General features: G+C 48.7%; 1 protein-coding gene across 4 annotated transcripts in view; it reads right to left on the minus strand.

Moving 5' to 3' along the window:
- Positions 1-5,625: 5,625 nt before the first annotated feature.
- The window catches only part of DVL1 (dishevelled segment polarity protein 1), a 73,200-nt gene continuing 66,278 nt past the window's right edge, over positions 5,626-12,547 (minus strand). For 2 of the 4 annotated variants that reach the window (XM_087702341.1, XM_087702339.1), the window contains 2 exons: positions 10,887-11,093; positions 5,626-7,981 (listed from right to left, as the gene is read on the minus strand). In XM_087702341.1, the coding sequence (XP_087558467.1) occupies positions 7,560-7,981; positions 10,887-11,093 (629 nt within the window). In that variant the 3' untranslated portion in view covers positions 5,626-7,559. Of the gene's footprint in view, positions 7,982-9,376; positions 9,406-10,886; positions 11,094-12,547 lie in introns of all 4 variants that reach the window. The other 2 variants (XM_087702342.1, XM_087702340.1) reach the window with 2 other exon arrangements.

Raw genomic sequence — 12,547 nt, forward strand, 5'->3', positions numbered from 1 at the left:
TCTCTTCAAGGCTGGGAATTTATCTTAAACCTCTTAACGACTCTTTGTCAAGGATAGGCGTGGAAAAGGATCCTGGGATTATCCATAGGCTGGTTGTTTAGCAGTTGGACCATCGCTCAGCCACTGGAAAGCACGCAATTAAGACAATCCCCTTGATCAGCCCTGACAATGTCCCTCGGAAACGCCTTTTTCTGCTTCCATCGCCACCACCACCATCCTCCTCCTTTTCACATCGGTCTCCTAACACTTCTTCGCACGCCTCTAACCTTTCTCACGCTTACCTCGGCCGTGCACTTAAAGTCTTGAGGGCTGGGCTCTCACAAAAGCTTCCTACGCAAAGCCATTGGCTCTGAAAGAGACTCCCAGCCAAGCGAGACAATCAAAACCCTTCTTAAGGGCTTCACCCTTTTTCCCTTGGCAGATGGATTATTGGGCATGCTGTGTCCCGCACCCCACCCCCAAAAAACCAACTCATGCCATTCAAGCGGCGGGACACCTGTGCCAAGAGACGAAAAAAACAAGACTTCCTGTATTATGGGCCAAAAAAGAAAGCAGAACAAGAATCCGCCAGTGACTTGACATTTTTCATTTCCTTACACATCTGGTAAAGCCCATCTCCATATTTATTGCCGATCCTTGCAACTTTAGCTAGCACGTTGAGGAGGAGGAGGCTGGGGCAACAACTGCTAAGCTAACATTAATCTTTGAAGTAATCCACACTTTTTAAAAAGCCAAGGCAGTATTTAAAGCCAGGATTCCTTCCTTTGCAACTGCACTGCTCTTAATTTACCCTGCCACTACTTCCGGTTGTGGGAGTGAGCTTAGGTTCACCCCTAACCTTGGTTTCGGCGGGGACGCTGAGCAACCCTTCTTCGTCTCCCCTTCCCGATTACGGCCTGAATCTCTGCCTGCGATGATTATTTTTATTTTAAGGGGAAGTAGCAAGCCTCTTCGACGCCATTACAAAACACGAACGTTCGGCAGAGATTCAGGCCGTCCCGTACCTCCAATACGAAGACAATCCAACAACGAATTTGTTTATGTGTGTGTGTTTTCAAAGTGGGATTATTATTATTGTTATTGTCACAGTGTTTGGGGAAAGATTCCCTGTTGTATTTCTTTCTTCCTTGGTGCTGGTGTGTTTACGGTCTATTTTTAAAAAAATATTTTCTACCTCCTGTCTGTTTAAATTACAAGTGCTTTTGTTTAGGGGTGCCCCATAAGGAGGTTTGCCCCTTTGAGCCTGGATGTATCCTATCTTGTCTTTACCTCTTGCGTCGCTTGGCCTGAAATAAACGTCCCTACTGCAGCTCGAAACAGATGTGTTCTTTTTCTGGAGTTGCGGCAGCCGGAAGGTGGTAGGAAACAAAATTAGGGGGGGGGGAGGCTGCTTCTCTCCATCTTCACCCCACATCCCACCACTTTCCTAGTCTTTTGGAAGATGAGCAGACTGGCCTGTCCCATTCCAAGCAGTTTAGATCTGAAGAAGCCTCGCATTGTCAGCCTGGGGGGAGATCAGTGGTGGGTTTCAAAATATTTAGAACCTCTTCTGTAGGTGTGGTCTGCTTTGTGGGAGTGGCTTGCTGGCCATGTGACTGGGCGGGAGCGGCTTGCCAGTCATGTGACTGGGCGGGCGTGGCCAACTTGTAAAATGTGGTGAAACACACTTAACAACGCTCTTGCTTAGCAACCAAAATGTTGGCTCAGGAACTCTGGCATTGAAGTGTGCAAATCTTAAAGCTGTCAAGTTACAAGACCCTTTGCACCCCTAACCCTTTAGAAAAAAAAACCTCAGGGGTGTTCAAACTTGACAGCTTTAAGACTTGTGGACTTCAACTCCCAGAATTCCTCCTCCAGTCATGTTGGCTCAGGAACTCTGGCATTGAAGTGTGCAAGTCTTAAAGCTGTCAAGTTACAAGACCCTGGCACCCCTAACCCTTTAGGAAAAAAAAAACCCCAGGGGTGTTTAAACTTGGCAGCTTTAAGACTTGTGGACTTCAACTCCCAGAATTCCTCCTCTCGCTCTTCATCTTGATGTGCGGACGGGTGGAGGGAGGGAGCTGGAACCAGTTCTAAACGGCACTGTGGATTTGTGGAACCTTCTTCTATAGAAGAGGTTAGAACTGGTAGGAACCCACCCCTGGGGGAGATGGAGAGGGAGTGGAAATACCATCAAATCCCCTGGACCATGGACAAGGCGAGCGCAAAATCTGATATTAGGGACACAAATTTAAGCCTTTCATCATTTGATCCATGCTTGACATCACGACATTATTAGCAAGATCCAGATGTTTTGGAGTTTGGGGACTCTGATATTTGCCCTATAGCCATGATAGTGAACCTCTCTGCGGGCACATGCACTGTCGCCAGCTGCTCTTCTGGTTTCCAGCAAGCTGGTCTGCGCGGGCACCAGAGTACCAGGAAACAGCCAAAAAACAGGCTGTTTTCAGGCCATTTTGGCCCCCAAAAAACAGCTGGAAAAATGGCCTGAAAAACAGCCCAAATAACGGCCTGAAAAATGCACATGTGCAGCAGGCAGCTAGTTTTTGAGTTTTCAGCGCTTATGTCCTATGGGAGGGGCCAATCACCTCCAAGCCTTACTCCCGTTGCCCCTTCTGTCTTAACTGCTCTTGCCCTCTGGCACCTATGCACATGTGCCAGGGGTGGGTTCCTGCCAGTTCTAACCTCTTCTATAGAAGAAGGTTCCACAAATCTATAGTGCCATTTAGAACCGGTTCCAGCTCCCGCCACCCGCCCGCATATCATCAAGATGAAGAGCGAGAGGAGGAATTCTGGGAATTGAAGTCCACAAGTCTTAAAGCTGTCAAGTTTGAACACCCCTGGGTTTTTTTTTTCTAAAGGGTTAGGGGTGCAAGGGTCTTGTAACTTGACAGCTTTAAGATTTGCATACTTCAGTGCCAGAGTTCCTGAGCCAACATGACAGGAGGAGGAATTCTGGGAGTTGAAGTCCACAAGTCTTAAAGCTGTCAAGTTTGAACACCCCTGGGGTTTTTTTTCCTAAAGGGTTAGGGGTGCAAGGGTCTTGTAACTTGACAGCTTTAAGACTTGCGTGCTTCAAATGCCAGAGTTTTTGAGCCAACATTTTGGTTGCTAAGCAAGAGCGTTGTTAAGTGAGTTTCACCACATTTTACAAGTTGGCCCACCCAGTCACATGACTGACAAGCCGCTCCCACTCGGTCACATGGCCGGCAAGCCACTCCCACCCAGTCACATGGCCAATCACGCACTCCCACAAAGCAGGCCACATCTACAGAAGAGGTTCTAAAAATTTTTGAAACCCAACACTGGCATGCGCCCACTGGGAACAGGGGGAGCCTGTTCCTCTCCCTCACTGCTGTCCAAATCTGGAGGCTTCGGAAGCAGCACATAACTTCCAGATGGCCCTGGTCCCTTCTCTGCCTCCAACGCAGAGCCCTCGTCCAAGCCTTCCCCAGACTCCAAGACTGGCCCACGTTCCTCCCCAACCTCCTCGCTGTCCGACTCTGCTGCCAGCTCCGTCGGACTACAACAGGAGTTGCATGCCAATCATGGAACAAGCCAATAAAAGACAGAGACAAAAAGAAATATATATATATATATATATAATATCTCGGAATAAAATGTTGCCACCACCAATGAAGAAAAATCACGAAAGTGCATTTGTCACATAAAAGTAAAAGCTTCTTTTAGAGTTTAAAATAGCATTTACACATAAGCAGCTATATATTAACTATACAAACAACTGGAGTTTTTCATACAATATCTACAAAGAAGCCCTCCCCAAAATTCAGGGGGGAAAAAGGAAGATGATATTAGAAATAAGGGGAGTGGGCCATTCACACATCATTGAGGACACAATCTTGGGTACTATGACCCAATGCTAAGATACTTTAGAGAGTTGGTGGGCAGGGATTTCATTTCCTGCTTTTAATCTCATTTACTTCCATTTTTTTCTCCCTCTACTGTACATAAAAAGTCTGTATGCGTCATTCTAATCCCCGATTAGAATTAAGATCTTCCTTTGACATTATTCCTTACTGTCCAGTAAAATGCAACTTTAAAGGGGAAGAAGCAGCTAACTCAAAATAATCTGGTTTAATTTTCTTCTCCAGGCCCAAAACGGGCTCGCTAGTTGGCAACAGAAAGGATGAACGGGAGCAGTTAACAGTAAGAGGGACCTTGGAGGTCATCTAGCCCAACCCCTTGCTCTAGTAGGAAACCCTACAACATTGAAGTTGTTAACATTTAAGTAAGGCAAACCGATGGAACAGGACCTAGGCATTCGAAACAATGTCAAACCTTTCTGATCGACAAGCTCGGCGTCTTGGCCATTAAAGGCAGACAGAAGACCACGCCCACTAAATATGGCTGTCTTATCCCACCCCAACTAGGGGTAAAACATTTTGAGAGTTAGGGATCCCTCTGAAGTAGAAAAGGAAAATGTGCCAAGAGATTTTAAAGGGGGAAATGCATCTTTTCCAAACTGAGTCCGAATCAATAGGCTGAAAACATGCTTGCTTCAGTGAATTCATGAGGACTAGCTTCTCTGCATGATTATATTGGATTGTGCCGGCCCAGCAAGATAAACCAGCCATGTGGGAACCACAATACAATTTCTTCAAAGAGAGACATTGGCTAGAGTTTGACATTAGCTGTTAAAATCCAAAAAAAAATAACAGCCAGTCAGCCAAGGGGACATGTTTCATCTTCACTACCATAGAGGATTATAAAGAGAGAGAAAACGTGTGTGTGTGTGAGAGAGAGAGAGGGGGGGGCAGAGACAGAGACAGACAGACAGAGGCAGACACACAGAGAGAGAGAGACACACACAGAGACACAGAGAGAGAGACAGAGAGAGAGACGGAGACAGAGAGACAAAGACAGAGACAGACAGAGACAGACAGAGAGACAGACAGAGGCAGAGACAGACAGAGAGAGACAGAAGAGAGAGAGAGAGAGACAGAGACACAGAGACAGACAGACAAGCAGAGACAGAGGCAGAGAGAGACACAGAGAGACAGAGAGAAGAAAGGAGAGAGACAGGCAGACAGACAGACAGACAGACACACACACAGAGAAACAAAGAAAGAAAGAAAGAAAGAAAGAAAGAAAGAGAAAGGAAGGAAGAAAGAAAGAAAGAAAGAAAGAAAGAAAGAAAGAAAGAAAGAAAGAAAGAAAGAAAGAAAGAAAGAAAGAAAGAAAGAAAAAGAAGCAACTTGGGTCAGCAGTTGGGAGCAGATTCCCTAGCTATCCTTGAAGGATCTCCTTTGATTACCAGATCTGGAAAATTCACCAAGACCCAACTGCCTGCCTTTGGATATATATGCGTGTGTGATTGAAGAGCTGCCTTCACCAGGTTGGTGCCCCCTAAGTCCCATCATCCCCATCCAGCAAAAGGAACACCCATGGGAAGTTTCTGCCACGTTCATGCAGGGCAGAAAGCTGCCTGCTGCTGTGTTGGCATCACACTCCCGTATCCAATGGTCAAAGTTGGAGGGAGGCACGGAATGGAGCCCCCTTGGGGGGAGGGCACAAGACGGCTGGCTGGCATCTGGAATTCTATCACAAGACTCATTCAATTTTCCTCAAATCGTCTCTCTCTCTCTCTCTCTCTCTCTCTCCCTCCCTCCCTCTCTCTCTCTCCCCTTCTCTGCCTTTTCACCATTTCCCCCAAAGATCAACCATGCACAGGCGATAATGTCATAGCGATCGACTTCGTCCCTCTGTGTGATGCCTTCCCCCTTCCTACACACCTCCCTCTTCTTTCCTTCCTACTTTGATTGGCCTTTCAGAAAACCAGGATCAATGCACTCCCCCCCCTCAATGAAATTAAGGGGGGGAACATAAATAAACTACAAACTCTATCGAAATGCAAACACAGCCATCAAAGTGTAAAGTTGGGGGAAAGGCAGAATTTTCCTAATGTCAACAAAACCATGCACTTCCTTGCCATCCCGCTTGGAATGCTGGGTAGTGCGTGTGTGTGTTTGTGTGTTGTGCTGTTTGCAACGCACAACACAGGTGTCAAAGGAAAGGATCTCACTGGGGCCAAATCTTCTCTGAAAACAGGAGCATCCCCCCCACCCCACCCCCAAAAGATGCTTTTCCAAATGGACCATTTAGCTAGCCGAACAGCCAGACAATAACAAGAGTTGGAAGGGACCTTGGAGGTCTTCTAGTCCAACCCCTTGCTCAAGTGGGAAACCCTACAACATTGAAGTTGTTAACATTTAAGTAAGGAAAACCTACAACAGAAGGTGGAACAGAAGTTGCCTTCGGAAGTTGTGGGGGCTTCATCCCTGGAAGCTTTCAAGAAGAAATTGGACTGCCATTTGTCAGGAATGGTGTAGGGTCTCCTGCTTGGGTGGGGGGTTGGACTAGATGACCTACAAGGTCCCTTCCCACTCTGCTCATCTGTTAAATTTCAGACAGATGAAATTTAAAAACCTCCAACCAAAGGGGAGTTTAATTATGCCGTAAGGAAGGGTTTGTCCAGTCTTAAAAAGGAAAGAAAAAATGTGAGAAAGAAAAGGAAAGAAAAAAGGAGAGAAAAGACACAATTTAGGGTGTGTGACCGACAAAGGCAGCAATCTTCTCTATCTGGAGCAGGGAGAGGGATGGATGGAACACCACTTGGCAATCATTGCCTTGCTGGAGTGCCTGCTGAAACCCTTACATACAACCACCAGAATCTTCTTTCAAGGTGTAAAATAGGCAACTTATCATGATTTCAGAGGAGAAATTGATCCCGTTGAGTTTCTCAAAAAAAAACAAAAAAACCACCACAATTTTCCCTTCTTAAGGGGAAAGGCTGAGCAGGTAACAAAGAAAACCCTGAATGAAAATTAGCCCAAAGGAAGTAGGAAACAGGCCTACAGATAGATAATTCACCCATCGTTGCAACGGGGTTTAAAAAAAATGAACCCAGACACATCCAATGTCATCGCCCCACTGTCAGTTGTGCTGTCTTCACCAAAGCAAATCCTCCTCGTTGTAAGTTTTTATTTCCCCCAAGGCTGGAAAGAAAGGAATAGATTTTTAAAGGTGCAAAATACGCAGGACCGGAAAATTGCCGTGTTGCTTTTGTTTCCTCTTTTTTTTCCCGTTGTTTCGTTTGAAACTAGGATATAAAATGACGATCCCTTGGTTAAGCCAAGGAGAAAAGAGTAAAATTGGACTGAGAAAAAAGTGCCAGGCATAACAAAGCTCGTTGGAGAGATAATCTGGAGAGAACATCTGCCAATCACATTCAGAAAAAAAAACGGAAGGGAAGAAGAGGGGGAAAAAGGAGGGGAAGGACAAAATATAGCCCGATTGGCGGATTTAACATCCTGGAATCGCTTTTGCCTCCGTTGGCTGGCAAAACACAATCAAGAGTCAGAAGGGTATGACATGCAAAAGACTGTCAAGGTGGAGGGGGGGCAGGGTGAGTGGGAAGGGTGGGGGGGCATCGCTCTCTTTCCCCGTTGCTTTGAACAAAAAAAAGGGGGGCCCTGGGCCCAGTCTGTTGACAGGACAAGAACCCTTCTGCACGGACTCCGGAAAGAAGGCACTTCTGTTCACATGATGTCCACAAAGAATTCGCACGGGTTCCCCATGGCTTTCTGGAAGGACTGGCGGCTCCCGGTCAGTTCGGGAGGGATGGAGCTAAGTTCCCGCACGGGGGGACCTCCGGGGGGCCCGCTGATGGCGTAGAGTTTGCCTCCCAGCTTGGGGAAGTGCCCCAGGGAAGGCAGCCCGCCCGGAGGGCCGTACGAGTGGTGGCTGCGTGGACTTCTCTCGCTGAGGGTGGCCGAGACGTGGCTGCGGTGGCTAAGTTGGCTGGGGGGCCGCTCGTGCCGCAGGACGCTCCCCCCACCCCTGCTCCAGGTGGCTGGGTCCGACCCGCCGCTGCTGCTGCCGCCGCCTGCTGACTTGCGGTCCTTCTCCCGCCGCCGGCTGTTCTCGCTGTTGCTTCGGTTCGAGCCGCTACTTTTGCTTCCTGGAAGGGAGGAGGGTAGATGAGGAAGAGGAGAGGTAGCGGGATTAGGCCCAGAGGTCAAAGAAGGCGGTTGGCATTTGCCTGCCCGTTGGACGATGGGAGTCACGGAAAAAGTCACTGGGGGTGATGATGAAGCAGAGCCGGCGGGATGACGGCGGATGAAAAAGGAGGATGCGGAAGCATGCGGGAAAGCGAAGCAAAGCGGGAGTGTACGATTTTGATGTTTGGTTTGAAGGGATGAAAGCAAATCACATCAGCGGGACAGTAGAAGAGACACCCTGGAAACTGAATGTGGGGATAAGGTCCTGTGCAAATAGGGAGTCCCTGCTGGGCTCCAAAATCCCAGGTTTGGGGGAGATTAGGTTTACAGAGGAAGAGATCTTGTAACAGTGTTGTAGTGTTGACTACCCTCCAGCTGTTTTCGGCCCTTGCAAGTAAAATATCCTATTCTTTTTCAATAGCTACCCTGCTCTCACAAGTTTGGGGGTGTGGTTGTCTGTCCCTTTGTTGTTGTTGTTGTTTTGAAAAATAGGCCTGTGCTTCTGTATGTTTGGGCATTGGAGGTGGGATTCAGCCGGTTCGGGCGTACTGGTAGCTCCGAAGATCAGCTGAGAGAACAAGTGGCTTCTTGTAGAAACCGCCTCTTTCTGCGTGGCACGACAAAACCGCGCTCGTCAAAATAGCGGTGATAAAACGGCGTCGCTAAAGCCGCGACGTCATCACCGCGCGTCATCACCGTCGCGACAACAGCGCGGCGACAGAAAGCCGATTTAAATTAAGGTAAGGGTTAGGATTAGGTTTAGGGGTTTGCTTTAGGGTTAGGTTTAGGGTTAGGTTTAGGGTTAGGTTTAGGGTTAGGTTTAGGGTTAGGTTTAGGGTTAGGTTTAGGTTTAGGGTTAGGTTTAGGGTTAGGTTTAGGGTGCTGAGTGCTTCGGAAGGCGCAGATTTGCCCTCTGCGGTTATGTCATCGCGGTAGGGTCGCGTTTTTCCTTAGCGCATCGGACGGCGCGGATTTGCCCTCCGCACTTATGTCAGCGCGGATAAGGGCTTCGTGGTTTTGTGGTAGAACCCTCTTTCTGAGCTCAGAACTTCCCATGGTGTAGAAATGTCCACCAAAATTGAGGTGTGATTTAAAATTGCCGACTAGTGATTTCAGGATAATTCCCGCTGCAACTGAGATCGGTTTCTTTGCCTCTCCGGGAATTCTGCGAACGGTTAAGGGCAGGGCATATGGTGCTTTTTTAAAAAATACAGGTTTTTGTTGCTTTTTAATTCAAGGACTTAGCTGCGGAAGTGGGGAGGAACAAGTTTAAAATTCCAGAGGAGGGAAAGAAAAGACATGAGAATCTATATGGACTGAAAATGGGGTTCGGAAGGGAGAAAAAATATGCTTACCAATCCTTTATGAATCCTTCAATCTAAGGCTTGCGCAGGATAAAACAAGGAAAGAGCAATTACCGAAAGCAACGTCCCTTATCCGAAAGGAATGGCACAGCAACAACACTTCAATCAACAACAACATGTCAGCCACTTAAGGAGATTCTGGCCCTCTTTCTCACAAATAGACTCACAAGAAGCCACATCACAAGTATCCCACCACAGTTGAGCCCAAAATTTTGGTTCTTAAGCGAGATGTTTCTTAAGTGAGTTGTGCGACCCATTTTACGACCTCTCCTGCCCTGGGGGTTCAGGGAATCACTGCAGTTGCTAAGTAACATGATTGTTAAATGAATGTGCCTTGAGGAGGTTGGGGAGGAACCTGGGCCAGTCCTGGAGTCTGGGGAAGGCTTGGATGAGGGCTCTTTGTCGGAGGCAGAGAGGGGGCCAGGGCCGTCTGACAGTTATCAGCTGCCTTCGGAGTCAGACATCAGTGAGGCAGAAGAACAGCTGGAGCCTGTTCCCAGTGTGCGCATGCGCAGAGTTGCCAGACGAAGGGAACAGCTAAGGAACGAGGGTCGACTTGGTAGGAAGGCCACAGGTGGACGGTGAATGGCCCCTCCCAGAGGGAATAAAAGAGGAGCGAATGGGGAGTGGAGATTGTAGGAGGCAAATAGTTCATTCCTGCATTCTTGCAGAGTATTGCGGGGTGTTTGAAAGATCTCAGCCTGGCCACTTTCTAAGCCTGATCAAGGTCGGTAATTGTGAACTATCTTGAAAGACTGTGGGCCGGGATTTTGCTGGAGAGGAATTCATTGTAAATTAAATTAAAAGGGGTTTATCGGGATGAGGACTCGTGCAGCTGGGGAAGCCTAGGTCAGAACTCTGCTCGTCAGAAGGTCGCAAACGGGGAATCACGTGAAATGCAGCCGTCATAAACGTGAATCGGTTGCCAAGCGTCTGAATTTTGATCACATGATTGTGGGGATGTCGCAAGGGTTCTAAGTCATAAATCACTTTTTTTTCCCCATTTGAATGGTCACTGAAGGAACTGTTGTAAGTCAAGGACCACCTATGCTTCGCTGGCAAACTGGGAACACTGGAAAAACCAGCCCTGAGTCTGGAATTGTTCCGAACGCAGAACAAGGGTTGTTGGGAACAACGCTCACACTTTGAAACTGGCTGGCTGCGCGAATCCCCCTTTTCCCGACATTTGCACACGGTGTGCAGTGAACGTCAAAGGCATCAGACAGGAGACACGGGAGGCCACAATTCGAAGACCACCAAACTAAGCGTCAGCTGCTAGACTTTTCCCCGGCCAGGTTAAGGGACCTGTGTGACTCCTTGCAGGCAGCTCAGCTGAACATTGCCCCCCTACCCAACGGCGGTAGCCAGGAGTCGGACTCTGTGCAAGATGGACGCAAAGGGTCCGTGAGAAGGGAGCGGCAAAGGGAGCGCAGGGGAGGGAGCAATATGCGCAACAGCCAGGGGAGCAGGAAGGCGGGAAGCTTGCATCCGAGGGCCTTACCTTCGCTGTGCTGGCTTCCCGCGCTGCCGCTGCCATAACTGAAGCCGGGGTCCTGGTAGGCTGGCGGGAAACACGGAGGGGCGAGGGGATACTGGTAAGGATAACTTTGCCCCAGCGGCCATGGCGTGGAGGGGTGCGGGAGGGGGCCCAGGGTGTCTTGGTCAGAAGCCCCGCTGGAACCGTTGTTGAGGTTCATTGCAGCCATATCTGGAAGAGAGAGGGAGAGAGGGAGGGGGAGAGAGAGGGAGGGAGAGTGGGGGAAAGAGAGAGAGGGAGGTAGAGGAAGGGAGGGAGAGGGGGAGGGAGGGAAGGAAGGAGAGAGAGGGAAGGAGGGGGAAAGAGAGAGAGGGAGGGAGAGAGAGAGGGAAGGAGAGAGAGAGGGACAGAGGGGGAAAGAGAGGGAGGGAGGGAGAGGGACGGAAAGAGAGGGAGGGAGAGGGGGAAGAGGGAGGGAGAGGAAGGGAGGGAGTGGGGGAGGGAGGGAGAGAAGGAATGAGAGAGAGGGTGGGAGAGAGGGAGAAAGAAAGAGGGAGGGAGAGAAAGAGGGAAGGAGAGAGAGAGGGGGACAGAGGGAGAAAGAGAGGGAGGGAGAGGGGGAAAAGAGAGAGAGGGAGGGAGAGGAAGGGGGGAGGGAGAGGGAGGGAGGGAGAGAAGGAAGGAGAGAGAGGGAGGGGGAGAGGGGAAAGAGAGGAGGGAGGGAGAGAGGGGAAAGAGAGAGAGGGAGGGAATGGGAGGGAGAGAGAGAGGGAAGGAGTGAGAGGGAAAGAGAGAGAGGGAGGGAGGGAGAGAGGAGGGAGGGGAGAGAGGGAGAGCGGGAAGGAAAGAAAGAAGAACAGTTTGAGAAGCAGAAAGCTCATTCACTCCTGCATGGGAACCAACAATTTGCCTTCAAAATGGCATTTTTGATCTCTTTTAAGCCACCAAACTGGATCATATAAAATTTATTTATTTTTAATCCCACCTTTATTATTTTATTATTTTTATAAATAAGACAAGGCGGCCAGTGCACCTAATACCCTAATATTCCTCCTCCTGTTTCCCCGTGAGTTGGGTTGGGCTGAAAGAGACAGACTGGCCCGAAGAGAAACCCAGCTGGCTTTTCATGCCTAAAGCCGGGCTAGAACTCCCGGCTTCCTGGTTCCTACCAGGCGCCTTAACCAATAGACCAAACTGTCTCCTTTGGTTCAATGAAAGTAGACTTTTCAACAGAAAGGCTAATATCTGCAAGTTGGCAAGTTTGACGCTTGGCAGGTGATACGAAAGCAGCTCGGCACTCTCTTGTTTCTTTTAAATCCCAATCTAGCTTCCTTGGATTTCCTGGTGGTCTCCCATCCCAGAACAAACCAGCTTTCTCGTGATTACTCAAGGTCAGCTAGCTGCTGTCAACTACTGAAGCAAGAATGGGAAAACAATGATTAATTTTTACAAAAAGAGAGGCTGGGGAAAAAAGTCGGCAGTTGAATGGCTTGACTTAACTTCGAGCCAAATTCCCCCTTTCTAGTTGTGCCTATGGAGACATGGGCCTAAATACAAACGAACCAAAAACGGAAGGTGCCAGCATTAATAAGCAAAGGTAAAAAGTAAAGGTTCCCCTCGCACATATGTGCTAGTTGTTCCCAACTCTATGGGTCGGTGTTCATCTCCGTTTCAAAGCCGAAGAG

Source organism: Thamnophis sirtalis, unplaced genomic scaffold, assembly GCF_051295495.1.
Source record: "Thamnophis sirtalis isolate CommonGarterSnake01/CBP01778 unplaced genomic scaffold, rThaSir2_p1.2 scaffold_15, whole genome shotgun sequence".
In the NCBI taxonomy this organism is placed as follows: Eukaryota; Metazoa; Chordata; class Lepidosauria; order Squamata; family Natricidae; genus Thamnophis; species Thamnophis sirtalis.